The sequence below is a fragment of the Hordeum vulgare genome, chromosome 7H (assembly GCF_904849725.1).
Source record: "Hordeum vulgare subsp. vulgare chromosome 7H, MorexV3_pseudomolecules_assembly, whole genome shotgun sequence".
Classification (NCBI taxonomy): Eukaryota; Viridiplantae; Streptophyta; class Magnoliopsida; order Poales; family Poaceae; genus Hordeum; species Hordeum vulgare.
This window is the reverse complement of record NC_058524.1, coordinates 123,599,438-123,613,764: the sequence shown is the minus strand read 5'-3', so window position 1 is coordinate 123,613,764 and position 14,327 is coordinate 123,599,438. Positions and strand designations below refer to the sequence as shown.

Below are 14,327 nucleotides of genomic sequence, written 5' to 3'. Positions count from 1 at the left end.
CTTTGTATCTTGACTTGACGGCCTGTTTTTCTTTTTATTATTAAAAATCTTGCCTGCCTGTTATTGTATTACAGTCCTGGCCGTCTTTTTTTCTGAACTTTGTCGATGCGCTTTTACAAGGCGGGAAAGCTATACTTTGCTTGTATGATTATAAAAAAAGACCGCAGGTAAAATGCCTCTAGGTTCTAGCTCAACACGAAATTAAGCACGGCATGACTTTCGAATAAGCGCGCGCGACTAGATTGTCGAACCGAGAGGCAGGAATTCAGATGCCCATGGTTCGGCGTCTGGTCAAGCCTAAAAGGACTTTCCGCGGTCGCAAAGAGAAGTAGTAGTAGGAAATTTTCTTTTGTGCTTTACGAATAGACGAATACCAACTTTGCTGTGCAAAAATCAATTAAATCGGTGTATATGGCGATGCCATCTTTAGGAAGACTTCGTCTTGGTCGAGGCGTTGAGTTGGTGACTGCTGGACAGTAACCAACGACATATTCTGCCAAACCAACCTAGAGCTGCTTACCTCGCATTCCCTTCATCCATGAAAATAGAAGCACTGCAAGTTGCATTCCAACTTGTATAAATCATTTGGGCAAAGACTTGGACCTTACACACACAATATTGGAAAGCTTCAGTAATGCTTCTCCTCAGCGGAAGACTTTAGGAGGTCAAGCAACCAATAACATCCAGTGGCGCTAAACTACGCAAAACTTGCGACGAAACAATTACGCCACAACCCACAGCTGGTTTTCCCTCCTTGGGAGACTTTTTGTCCAGCCATTAACAGCCAACGCTCACAAATCCTGGCATGTGAGACCAGTTCCGTGCTCCAGGCGCACCAACCATGCCTCATATAAACCAGCAACTGTTGTTTCAAGTACTATGTTTTCTTATTCTTGAATACAATGTTTCTTGTCATTGATCAGGCCAAACCAAGCAGCCACTACACAGCTAGGAAACCCCAAAACAACGCTACGGAAATGTACATACAACATGTGTCTAAACGCTAGCTAAAAACAACAGAATTCTTCCTTCACAAGTGCAAAGGATAGTTTGAGACGCCGTCTAAACCCTAGGGAGAGGCAGCAGTTTGATCCATCTGCTTGCTAGCCAACACCGAACTGATGGCTTGCTTCACGAAACCACGCAGGCACTCTTTGCAGGTGTTGGCTATCGCTGACGATTTGGAAGGTTCGCTTCTGCGGCTGTGCTTGCAGATCGCTTTGGGGAGCGCCAGGGCTACTGATGGCGTGTGCTCGAGCCCGTAGGAAGCCAACACGGTGTGTGTTGCTGCTCGAGCAGCTTCCTTAAATCTGTCGGAACCTGGGTAACAAGCAAGTTTTTACAGATCAGATATATATGTAAATGAATGAAGGTTCTGTTGCTGAAAGGGCTGAGAGGAAAAATACGTACCATAGGTTTTGTCTATCTTGAGTAGCTTCAACTCAAGCATGGCCAAACATGATATTTCACCTTTTGCAAGTTTACCGCTCTTCCTGGCCTTTTTGGATCCTTGATCATCGCGTGTTCCAGAACGATGTTTTCTCTTGGACCCATCACGATCTGGTCCAGAACTTTTTCTAACTTCAACTGTTGCTGCCACGGTACCAATTTCATTGGATGTTGTGGCACAGACGGCTGAAGGTTCCTCAGGGTTTACCCTGGGTTTTCTGGATCCTTGATCACCACATGTTCCAGAACGATGTTTTCTCTTGGACTCATCACGGTCTGGTCCAGAACTTTTTCTAACTTCAACTGTTGCTGCCATGTTACCAGTTTCATTGGATGTTGCAGCACAAACGGCTGAAGGTTCCTCAGGGTTTACCCTGGATTTTCTGGATCCTTGATCATCACGTGTTCCAGAATGATGTTTTCTCTTGGACCCGCCACGATCTGGTCCAGAACTTTTTGTAACTTCAACTGTTGCTGCTGCGGTACCAGTTCCATTGGATGTTGAAGCACAAACGGCTGAAGGTTCCTCAGGGTTTACCTTTGCATCAGATTGGCTCCCAGCGCTCGATACGATTTGTAGCGGAGAGATCACTGTGGGATGACTGGACGATAGACTGTTGGCAGATGGATGCAGCGCATCTGTTTTAGGTTTCCCTGATCCGAGTGTACCACGCACAGATTCCAATGTTTGATCAACATGTCGCCTGTGGTTTGACGAGGCAACTTTACCGCCACATGAAGATTCTGGTGTCTGATCGACAAGTTGACCATGGCTTGATGGGGCAACTTTACCATTTGGACTTTCCTGATTTGTCAATCTACTCTGGAATGAGCCAATCCTTTCACAAACTAACACATGACGATTCTCAGGCAAGTCGCAGTGCCCTACAACATCTTTCCGGGGCAGTATATTATCCCTTCTTGCACCACGGTCAAATTTCATAATGTTTCTCTGAGTCACGGTAGGAGAAAGGCTCTGCTTCTTCCGTCCTAAGATTGTATCAATCGGGCTGAATGAAGTTGACCTATTTCCCATAGAGAATCGAGGAGTGCAGTCTAGGGAGGAAGGTTTGTCACATTTCTTCCTTGCACCAGCAGACTTTGCAATTTCCAACATTTTCCATGCCTTATTGACATAACGGGTCTCCTTAGGTAGAGGTGCCGCAGACTGCTGATGCTCTTTAACAGAAGAACTAGCACTATTGTTGTGTAAATGTGTGGCAAATCCGGCAGAACCTGCACGGAGAGCAGGCCAGTTCTCACGCAGCAGCATTATACGGTTACTGAGATTGCGAGAATTACGAAATGTTCTAGCTCTCTCAGTTCCAAAGCGAGCATGGGCATGCAACAATACACGACCATTGGCTCGCCCTTGAGGAGATTCATGAGAGTAAGATCCATCAGAAGAAGTACCCTGCGATGGCAAATCATTGGCCTTTCTATCAGGTCTGGTGCTCCGCGCATTAGTCCTGCGCACTTGATTTATTTCGTAATCATCATCCACAATGTCATAAACAGAAGGAACTGGGAAACACCCACTGCTTTGCGCATTTGTCCCATGCACTGGGATTGTCCCGTAATCTTCATCCGCATTATCATAAATAGAGGGAACTGGGATAGGCCCGCTGCTCCTCGTATTTGTGCGGCGCAAAGAACTCAGAGAGTAACCACCATCCACGATATCAGAAACGGAAGGTTCTGTAACTGGCTCGGCAGTTGGAACTTCAATGGTGCTCCCACTGCTCCTCGTATTTGTGCGGCGCACTGAACTCAGAGAGTAACCCTCGTCCACAATATTAGAAATGGAAGGTTCTGTAACTGCCTCAGCAGTTGGAACTTCAATGGTGATCCCACTGCTCCTTGTATTTGTGCGGCGCACTGAACTCAGAGAGTAACCCTCATGCATAATACCAGAAACAGAAGGTTCTGTAACTGGCTCATTAGTTGGAACTTCAATGGTGATTTCAATTTCACCCTGATCGCTAGACCCACCATCATCGATCAGACACCTCGAGTGCTCCTCCTTGGATGTTGCACAGTCCTTGCAGAACCAGTCTCCCTCTGGCACAGTGGTCCCTAGCCCCACGCAGTACGTGTGTGAAGCCGCATCGCACAGCTCACAGAGGAGCAGCAGATCCTCATCACTGGAGCAGTTACACACGCTGCAGCCGCTGTTCGCGTAAGGATCAGTGCTCACCAAGCTACTCACATTGCCTCGAGGATGGTATACCTGTTCAACCAACACAGCACGTCAGTTCTGCCAAGAATTCAAAGGGTCCTAACGACAGAACATAAACATTGCAACTTACTAAATACTACCACTTCATTTCGGGTTTACAAGGCCCACACACATTTTGAGGCCTACTATAACCATTTTTTTAACAAACAAATGTTAATTATATGCCATAAAAATAATCATTGCATTAGTATGTGAAAGAAGTTTCTGATGGTATCATGATACACAACTCATATATTATTGGTCTAACTGATGGTCAAAATAAATGCGGGCCTTGTAAACCTAAAAAATGAGGGAGTAATAGAGTTACCAATAAATGCTGGCATTGCAGTGCAATAATTAAAATTCCTAAGGGCATTTACAAAGGCATGACATCAGCTGACTCTTCATCTTGACACATAGGACAATTGCTAGTGCCAACGAGAGAGGAGGAGAGAGAATAAAACAGATTATAAATAACAACTAGCAAAGTGTGTCTGAGTTGTACCAGATCCAAAGTAAATAAATTTGTGCTGACAAACCTTAAAAACAATTCGATGGTTTATACCACTCAAACTGCTTAGGCTTCATCCTGATTCGGGCTGTATAACGTTATAAATATGTTGGGTTTCACTCCAGTTTTAATCCTCTTACCTATTCCACTCTACAACAATCCTCCCAATAGAAAAGGAAAAACACACCATCTACTTTCAATTTTCAGCATCGAGGAAAACATGGAAAAGGCAGGGAAAGGGCTCGGCAGCAGCGCGGTGCTGAAGCAATTGACGCGGGCATGGGAGAGGCATTAGAATATTTTAAGCGCGATCATAGTTCAAATTTTGAAATGCCGGAGGACGGTGATTGAAGGGAGAGGCGGCTAGAGGACGGCGACTGCGAAGAAAGATGGCAGGCGGAAGACTCGTGAGGAAATGATTGAGGGCTAATTTAATAAATGTTGTTCGATCCTTTGGCATACCCCTAGTATACGGGTTAGATGGTAGGACGCTAGAACCCTCTAGATAAGGTGCCGAGTTCGACTCTCTGCTGACCCAATATAATTCTGCTCCTTTTGGCAAAACATCCCACATGTGTAAAGAAGAGTGAGTGAACTCACCACCAACTCGAACCTTTAGAAGTAGGAAAGATAAGTCAACCCTATTGGTTTTGCACGACGTCGCATTCAATGCTAGCTCGTCGTGTAAAATCAGCTTAAGACGCACACCCGATATATATAGGCTACACACGCAGGCCGAAGAATCGACGATTGACTTGACCTTTGCAGCAGTTACATGAATCTTTTAAGGTTTTGTTGGTGTGGCCTAAAAAAGGTTTTTATTCTGATTCTCAGTTGCCTGAATGTTTTCATAAATCTCAGTACTATGAACTTCGCCATTATGGTGTCTGAAGCTGAAACCTAGGAAGCGTGCAATTATAGAAACACGTCACGAAAATTCCGACAGCATATAACTAATTATCCACGGAGCGAGGCGGCAACGACGACGAAGATGGCTTGGGTATTGATCGCGCGACTAACAGACAAGAAAATCAGGGTGAAAAATGCTTGGGATTGGGTACCTGGTTGCGCTCGGCGACGTTGACGATGCGCTCGGAGGGGAGGCGGCCGGGGACGGGCGGGCGGCGGATCGTGTGGAAGCGCGCCTTGCAGAAGGGGCAGCGCGACTCGACGCGCGCCCAGGCCATGATGCAGACGAAGCAGAAGTGGTGGGCGCAGCAGTCGAGCTCGCCCCGGATCGCCCGCCGCGAGTCCGTGAAGCAGATGCCGCAGGGCACGCCCTCCGGCGCCAAGTTCAGGGCTTCGGCTTCGGCGTCGTCGTCCATCCTGGCCTTGCCCTTGGACGCCGACGACGGGGGCGCGCAGCCGTCGCCGGCGGAGGAGGACATGAGGCGAGGGCGAAGGGGCGGTCCGTACGAGTGGGAGGCGCCGCGTTGGGTTCGGATCGGGTCGGATGTGGCTCGGTGGGCTGGGTTTCGTCGGTCGGAGCTTTGCTCCTGCGAAATTCCTTGGTGCTCGTATTTGGGCTCGGGAGTTGAATGGCTGAAGGGGGATATGGGCTAGGAGGCCGAGTTCGTGTCGTTCGCAGAGAGGGAAGGAAGTTCGGCTTGGCACTTCTCTTCGGACAGCGCTATGTCTCGCTTACGGCCAGACCTAGATTGCCACGCGCGGATAGCCCAGGCGCGCAGGAGCCACAGACTCATTTTTATTTAAAAATTTATTTTATACTTTCAAATATTCTAAATAAATACATTACATAAAAAAATAAAAACCAACATTAATCAACCATTGGAAAAGATATTAATGTGTATAAAGAAAACGTCTCTCATATATATGAAAAAAGTGTTCAAAAAATTAACAATATGTGTGTACAAATTTGATAATGTATTAAAAAAATCAGACATTTTAAAAAATGTAAACAAGTATTTGAAAAATGTTAATGTGATAGAAAAAAATAAACCACGTATTCCAAAAATGTAAAAAAATGGATTTGAATTTTTGTAATCAAACATTTGGAAAAACATTAGAATGTGTATATAAGAAATGTTGACCATGTATTAAAAAATGTTAATCTTGTATTGTAAATATTAACCATGTATTAAAAAATTCAAATGTGTATAGGAAAATGTTGACCATGTATTAAAAAATATTAACCAGATATCTCTTTTTAACACGGTATATACACGTGCATACACTCACACCTATAAACGCGCGCACACACACATCCTACCCCTATGAACACTTTTAAAAGACTCAACCGGCATATCAACTTAAGATTAACGAAGTTACCGTAGACGTCCGTCGTCATCGGAAACATCTTCTCCCATTGAAAGTATATCATCGTAAATTTTATAAAATCATAATAAACATTTGTATAAATTGTTTAAGTGCCTCAAAACAATTAAAACCGAGGCCAAAACTATTATTGAAATGCCTTTTAAATTATAGAAATTCCAAACCATTTCATTTAAATCACAAACTTTTGTGGTGTCGTCTATTAATGCATTATAAATATTGGTATAACTTATATATTTTATAAAACTAATATACTATTGTTTTAAAAAGAAAACACAAAAGAGAAGAAAAAAAGAATTAATTAAAATAAGAAGGCTAAGCCCCCCTCTTCCTGGGCGGACCACCTCCTCTCCATCGTCCCACCCCGGGGGCTATGCCCTCCCCAACCGCAACCCTAACCCTCCCCGTGCCCCACTCACCCCAACGTTCTCTCCCTCCTCCCTTGATTCCTCACTCGACCAACGGCTCCCCCTGCCTCCTCCTTCGGTCCGAGCCCCATGTCGCACTCGCGGCGTCGCGCCGTCCTGCCACCGCACCGGCTCTCCACCGGTGTCGCCACACCATCGCCCCGCCACGGCCTCCTCGCCTCGTGCCCCCGAGCCACGTCACCGCCCCGGTCGCCCTCACCGGTGCCGACCGTCCGCTGCCACCAGCCTCCCCACCCCGCGAGCTCCCGCGCCTCCTCACCTCGCCGTGCGCCTCCACAACTCCCCTGTGAGGCCCTCCTCCGTCTCCCTCTTCCCCGCTGTCGTTTCCATTACTGTTAAGCAACCCCCATGCCCGGACGCCATGACTGAAGATCCGCTTCTCGTGCGCATGCACTCCCGCCTCCGAGCGCTCACGCGTCTGCTTGTGCGCGGTCCGCTCCCTCCGGCTGCTGCTTGCGGCGCATCGCACCCAGCCGCGCCCGTTCCTGCTCCCTCGTCCCTGCACCGTGCCTTGCGTGTGCCATTGCAGCGTGCCCGTGCTCGCTGGCGACACTAGCGCTTCCCATCACTCGCTGGCCTTGCCGCTTCTCTCTCCGCGCTCGTCGTGGCCGTTGCTGCTCGTCCCTATGTTGCCGGTGCTGCTCCCGCGACACCTGGCTCTGCCGTCGACGCCCGTGCCGCCCCCGACCATGACCGGTCGTTCTCCCGGCTCGCCGTTGCACCGGCCCGATGGCCTCACCGCACCTTGGCCCGACCGGTGGCTGCGTGCGTACCGCACAGCCGCCGCCACAGCCGACTGACTTTTTGCCACTAACCCCCCCCCCCCCCCCCCCCCCCCCCCCCCCCCGCCACTCCTAATTAGATCTAATTAGATTACAGGTTGATTCCCACACTAACTGTAGGAAATATGCCCTAAAGGCAATAATAAATTGGTTATTATTATATTTCCTTGTTCATGATAATCGTTTATTATCCATGCTAGAATTCTATTTATTAGAAACTCAAATACATGTGTGGATACATAGACAAAAACACTGTCCCCAGTGAGCCTCTAGTTGACTAGCTCGTTGATCAAAGATGGTCAAGGTTTCCTGGCCATAGGCAAGTGTTGTCACTTGATAATGTGATCACATCATTAGGAGAATGATGTGATGGGCAAGACCCAAACTATAAACATAGCATGTGATCGTGTCAGTTTATTGCTATTATTTTTCTGCATGTTAATGTATGTGTTCCTATGACCATGAGATCATGCAACTCCCGGACACCGGAGGAATACCTTATGTGTATCAAACGTCGCAACGTTACTGGGTGACTATAAAGATGCTCTACAGGTATCTCCAAAGGTGTTTGTTGGGTTGGCATGGTTCAAGACTGGGATTTGTCACTCCGTGTGACGGAGAGGTATCTCGGGGCCCATTCGGTAATACAACATCACAACAAGCCTTACAAGCAATTTGACTAATGAGTTAATTACGGGATCTTGTATTACGGAACGAGTAAAGAGACTTATCGGTAACGAGATTGAACTTGGCATGGAGATACCGACGATCGAATCTCGGGCAAGTAACATACGGAAGGACAAAGGGGTGGATAACTGAATCCTTGACATAGAGGTTCAACCGATATAGATCTTAGTAGAATATGCAGGAGCCAATATGGACATCCAGGTCCCGCTATTGGTTATTGACCGGAGAATGTCTCAGGTCATGTCTGCATAGTTATCGAACCTGCAGTGTATGCACACTTAAGGTTCGATGACGTTTCGGTATAGTTGAGTTATAGTTGTTGGTAACTGAAAGTTGTTTGGAGTCCCAGATGAGATCTCGGACGTCACTAGGAGCTCCGGAATGGTCTGGAGGTAAAGATTGATATATAGGAAGTCCTGTTTTGGTCACCGGAAAAGTTTTGGGCTCATCGGTAGTGTACCGGGAGTGCCGGGAGGGTACCGGGGACCATCGGGAGGGGTGTCACGTCCCGAGGGGCTTTATGGGCTGTGGTAGGATACAAACAAGCCCCTAGTGGGATGACATAAGCTGCCACTAAGGCCCATGAGGTTTGAGAGGCAAAAACCCAAAGGTGGAAAATGTGGAAAGGGTTTCCAAGTGGAAAGGAGGAATCCTACTCCTAGTAGGATTGGAGTAGGACTCCTCCACCTCCAAATTTGGCCAAACCTTGAGGGTTTGAGACTGCCTCCTCCCTCCCTCCCTCCTATATATACTAGAGGTATTGAGGGTTTTTGAGACACACAATTTCAGCCACGTGCTACCCTCTCCTCTAGTTTGTAGTTCTTCTTCTAGATCCGATTTCTATGGTGCTTAGGCGAAGCCCTGCATGAATAAATCACCACTATCACCGGCGCGTCGTCACGCTGCCGGAGAACTCATCTACTTTCCCGTCTCTCTTGCTGGATCGAGAAGGCGGGGGTCGTCATCGAGATGTACGTGTGCTGAACGCGGAGGTGCCGTCCGTTCGACACTAGATCAGGATGGATCGTGATGGGATCGTGGGACGGATCGTGATGAGATTGCGGGACGGGCTGTGATTCGAATTGCGAAGATGTTCCACTACATCAACCGCGTTATATACACTTTCTCTTAGCGATCTACAAGGGTATGTAGATTCACTCTCCCCTCTCGTAGATGATCATTACCATGGATAGGTATTGCGTGCGTGTAGGAATTTTTTTGTTTCCCATGCTACGTTCCCCAAAAGTGGCATCATGAGCTAGATTCATGTGTAGATGAAATCTCGAGTAGAACACAAAAGAGTTTGTGGGCGTTGACGTTCAATTTTCTGACCTCCTTAGTCTTTTCTTGATTCGGCGGTATTGTTGAATTTAAGCGGCCCGGACCAACTTTACTCGTACGCTTACGAGAGACCGGTTTCATCGATTGACATGCAACTTGTTGCATAAAGATGACTGACGGGTGTCTGTTTCTTCAACTTTAGTTGAATCAGATTTGACCGAGGCGGTCCTTGGAGAAGGTTAAATAGCAATTTGCATATCACCGTTGTGGTTTTGCGTAAGTAAGATGCGATCATACTAGATACCCATAGCAGCCACGTAAAACATGCAACAACAAATTAGAGGACGTCTAACTTGTTTTTGCAGGGTATGCATGTGATGTGATATGGCCAAAGACATGATGTGATATATTGGATGTATGAGATGATCATGTTGTAATAGTTAAATATTGACTTGCACGTCGATGCTACGACAACCGGCAAGAGCCATAGGGTTATCTTTAAACTAACGTTTGTGCTTGCAGATGCATTTACTATATTGCTAGGTAGTAGCTTTAGTAGTAATATCATAGATAGAACGACAACCTCGATGGCGGCACATTGATGGAGATCATGGTGTGGCGCCGGTGACGATGAAGATCATGTCGGTGCTTTGGTGATGGAGATCAATACGCACAAGATCATGGCCATATCATGTCACTTATGATTTGCATGTCATGTTAATCCTTTTATGCACCTTATTTTGCTTAGAAGGATAGTAGCATTATAAGGTGATCCCTCACTAAAATTTCAAGATAAAATTGTGTTCTCCCCGACTGTGCACCATTGCAACAGTTCGTCGTTTCGAGACACCACGTGATGATCGGGTGTGATAAACTCAATCTTCACATACAATAGGTGCAAAACAGTTACACACGCGGAACACTCGGGGTTAAACTTGACGAGCCTAGCATGTACAAACATGGCCTCGGAACAGAAGAGACCAAAAGGTCGAGCATGAATCATATAGTTGATATGGTCAACATGGAGATGTTCACCACTGAAACTATGCTTAACTCATGTGATGATCGGACTTGAGTTAGTGAATTTGGATCATGCGCCACTCGAATAACTAGATGGATGTCTATTTGAGTGGGAGTTATTAGTAATATGATTAGCTAAACTCAATTATCATGAACATAGTCAAAAGGTCTTTGCAAATTATGTTGTAGCTTGCGCTGTAGCTCTACTGTTTTTGATATGTTCCTAGAGAAAATTTAGTTGAAAGATGATAGTAGCAATTATGCGGACTGGGTCCGTAAACTGAGGATTGTCCTCATTGCTGCGCAGAAGGCTTATGTCCTTAATGCACCGCTCGGTGTGCTGAACCTCGAGCGTCGTCTGTGGATATTGCGAACATCTGACATACACGTTTTTTGATGACTACATGATAGTTCAGTGCGTAATGCTTAAACGACTCGGAATTGAGGCACCAAAGACGTTTTGAACATCACGGAACATACGGGATGTTCCAAGAGATGAAATTGAGATTTCATGCTTGTGGACTTGTTGAGAGGTATGAGACCTCTGACAAGATTCTTTGTCTACAAAGTAAGGGAGAAAAGCTCAATCGTTGAGCATGTGCTCAGATTGTCTGAGTGCTACAATCGCTTGAATCGAGTGGGAGTTAATCTTCCAGATGAGATAGTGATGGTTCTCCAAAGTCACTGCCACCAAGCTACTAGAGCTTCGTGATGAACTATAACATATCAAGGATAGATATGATGATCCTTAAGCTATTCACGATGTTTGACATCACGAAAGTAGAAATCAAATAGGAGCGTCAATTGTTGATGGTTAGTAAAACCACTAGTTTTAAGAAGGGCAAGGTGATAGAGGCGTTGCCCGATCTTTCGATGAGAGTGGGGATAACTATCGATTTGGTGGATTTTGACTTTGACGATCCGACTATACCGTGCCTGACGTATGCCTTAGCAATCGCTAAACCAATCTCCGATGGTTATTGACCCTGCCGTAGGCACGATCAACCTAAACACGAGGATCGAGTTCCAGCAAGCAACCGAAGAACCGGCAAGAACAATGATGAATGCAATCTAAATTGCTGGTATGAAATAAGCACACGATAATGATGGGGTTCCACTGTGGATCTGACAAGGCGGTAGTTGTACACGTCTCGTAGATGCGATTTGTAAAGATGGCTAAACAATACAATAAAACCCTAACTTAAGCTAGCTATTTATTAAAAAGGACGCCGCCTGGGTGGGATCAACACGTAAAAACATGTTGGACTCCTCGACCAAGTGTTGCACGTTTAATCAAAACGTGTTGGCCCGGTTGACCAAGTGTTGTACGCAACACTTTTCAAAAACTGTGGTGGGCTGGTGCTTCGTGTCCTTCTTTGGTCCCACGTGGTGGCTTTATTTTCACATTTGTGGCAGCAGCTTCCAATTAATTAACCCAAGCAAACAACATGAGAGCTGGCCCATTTCTTATACATGTAAATGCATCATCGCATGTACATTGCTAGGTCATGTTTGGAGGTGCGTGGCCTTCTCTTCTCCATTATCACATGTGAGAGTTGTCCCACCTCTTGTCATATATGCATGTAAATGCATCAGCGAACAAACACACAACTTGAATATTGGAGCTCGGAAACATCCATATCTTGGTCTTATTTGATTTCGTTGGACAATTAGTTCTTGCTCAATTTGTCCTCGCATCTTTACACGAGGTTTGTGAAAATCTTCTGGATATCTGTGAGTAAAAAATAGATGTGTAGTATTTTTGTCCTTGATAATAAAATAAAATAAATTATATTTATTACAAGAATTCACTCACCTGGAAAATATGCATCTTTAGAATACTTTCAATCGTATCCGAGGTGCATTCTTTGCCAGACACATTTTTATTAGCACTTGTATCTTCACACGCGGCTTGTACAAATACTCCATAATTCTGTATATAACAAAACAAAGTGTCGTATTTCTATTCGGCGTGACAAAATAATAACTTATATAATTACTAATAGAAATCACCTTATTATTATATATGCATATAATATTTTTGATCGTATCTGAAGCATCCATGTCCACATCATCCTCCCTTTCTTGAAAATAAAGCCGTCCTCGGCTTTGAATAATCTGAAAATAGACTAACCAAGAAGACACGGTGTATGCATTGTATATGTATGAGTCATCTGTTGTAGTTTCTCTCCATTGTTGCACTATTAATGTCTTGATGCATGAGTAAATAGCATATCGCATGAGATGACAGTCTAAAGAATTATCACAAGAAATATACCAACAAGAAGTATGATAACTTAGTTTGCACATATACGTGACACATAAAATTATGTCATCCAATTTGCGAGTATGATCATTCAACCATCCCTACATGGGTAGATAAATATTAGGAGAATCCAAATTAACATGTGTAGATAAACAATCATACAACATGCTATTGAACATGTAATCTACAACGATGTTGGAGGTCATATTAAAATGAACAAGCATGTGCATAATAATATTCTCTTTTATGCTAGTAAAATTATTGCATGTGATGCAAATTTTATGCACGAAAAATTCATTGTCTATGCAGTCCTCTCCAATCAAGTTAAAAGTAAATTTTGACGCATAAACACTTTTTAGACAGCTCAAACATGTGATTTCAGCTATTTTAGTTCTTGCATGTGACAAAGGCATAGGTGGATCCATCAAAATAGAATACAAAGAATAATTATGAGTAATTCTAGCTAATACATCATCATGTTTAATCAATTGGATGTGATCCAAACCTGATTGAGCAATCAAGTCACATGTGTTAATGTCGGTAGCCGTTAATTCATTAGGCGTACTCAAATCAATGAGGAAATCAACTTTTGTAGTTGGTGCATGCAAAACAATAGGTGTTGATGTTGGTTGTTCACATAAAATATCAAAGGTAGCAACACAATTATCCTTAACAATTGGGGTGGGCAAAAGGGATAGTATTTCATTCAACTCGACACACGAATCTTTTAATTCAACATAACATAAATCGCTATCGGGTGCAACTCTCAAAGAAACATGTGGAACTACCATAGTATGTTTGGCACAAGAAGAAGCAAGTGGAACACAACTTGGTCCACAAAATGGAAACACTTGTTTGCTTGTTTCATGTGCATGGCTATTAATTTTTTGTTCAGCTTGACAAGCAAGATAAAACAAATCATTCAAGGAATAATATTCTTTGTGCACAAGTATATCATAAATATCACGGTTTAAGCCCCTCAAATATCTATTCATGATAGCTTCTTCACATTCTTCTAATCCAAGACGAAGCAAAGCAGTACACAAACTATCATAATATTCTTCAACAGTTTTATTGCCTTGTGTTAAGTGTTGCAATTTTCGAAGCAAATCACGAGCATGATATGAAGGAACAAGTTGATTGCGCATAACAAGTTTTAAATATTTCCAAGTAGTAGGTCTACTATCAATATTTTTCCCACAATAAGTTCTCCACCAAACTAAAGCAAAGCCGACAAAACATTTAGTCACGTCATTTATTTTCTTGTGCTCGGAAAAATCATGGCTACCAAAGATTTCCTCTACCTCCATCTCCCAATCAATATACAAATCAGGTTTATATCTACCCTCGAATTGTGGCAAAAAGATAACCTGATCATGTGCGCTTCGAC

At 44.5% G+C, this 14,327-nt stretch overlaps 1 protein-coding gene across 1 annotated transcript; it reads right to left on the bottom strand.

Annotated features, from left to right (window-relative positions):
• Window positions 1-851: 851 nt before the first annotated feature.
• Window positions 852-5,628, bottom strand: LOC123410593. The gene is made up of 3 exons (XM_045103537.1): window positions 5,240-5,628; window positions 1,411-3,679; window positions 852-1,320 (listed from the first exon to the last, which is right to left on the bottom strand). The coding sequence occupies exons 1-3, from the start codon at window positions 5,564-5,566 to the stop codon at window positions 1,070-1,072; spliced, it is 2,847 nt and encodes a 948-aa protein (XP_044959472.1). The 5' UTR covers window positions 5,567-5,628; the 3' UTR covers window positions 852-1,069.
• Window positions 5,629-14,327: the final 8,699 nt, after the last annotated feature.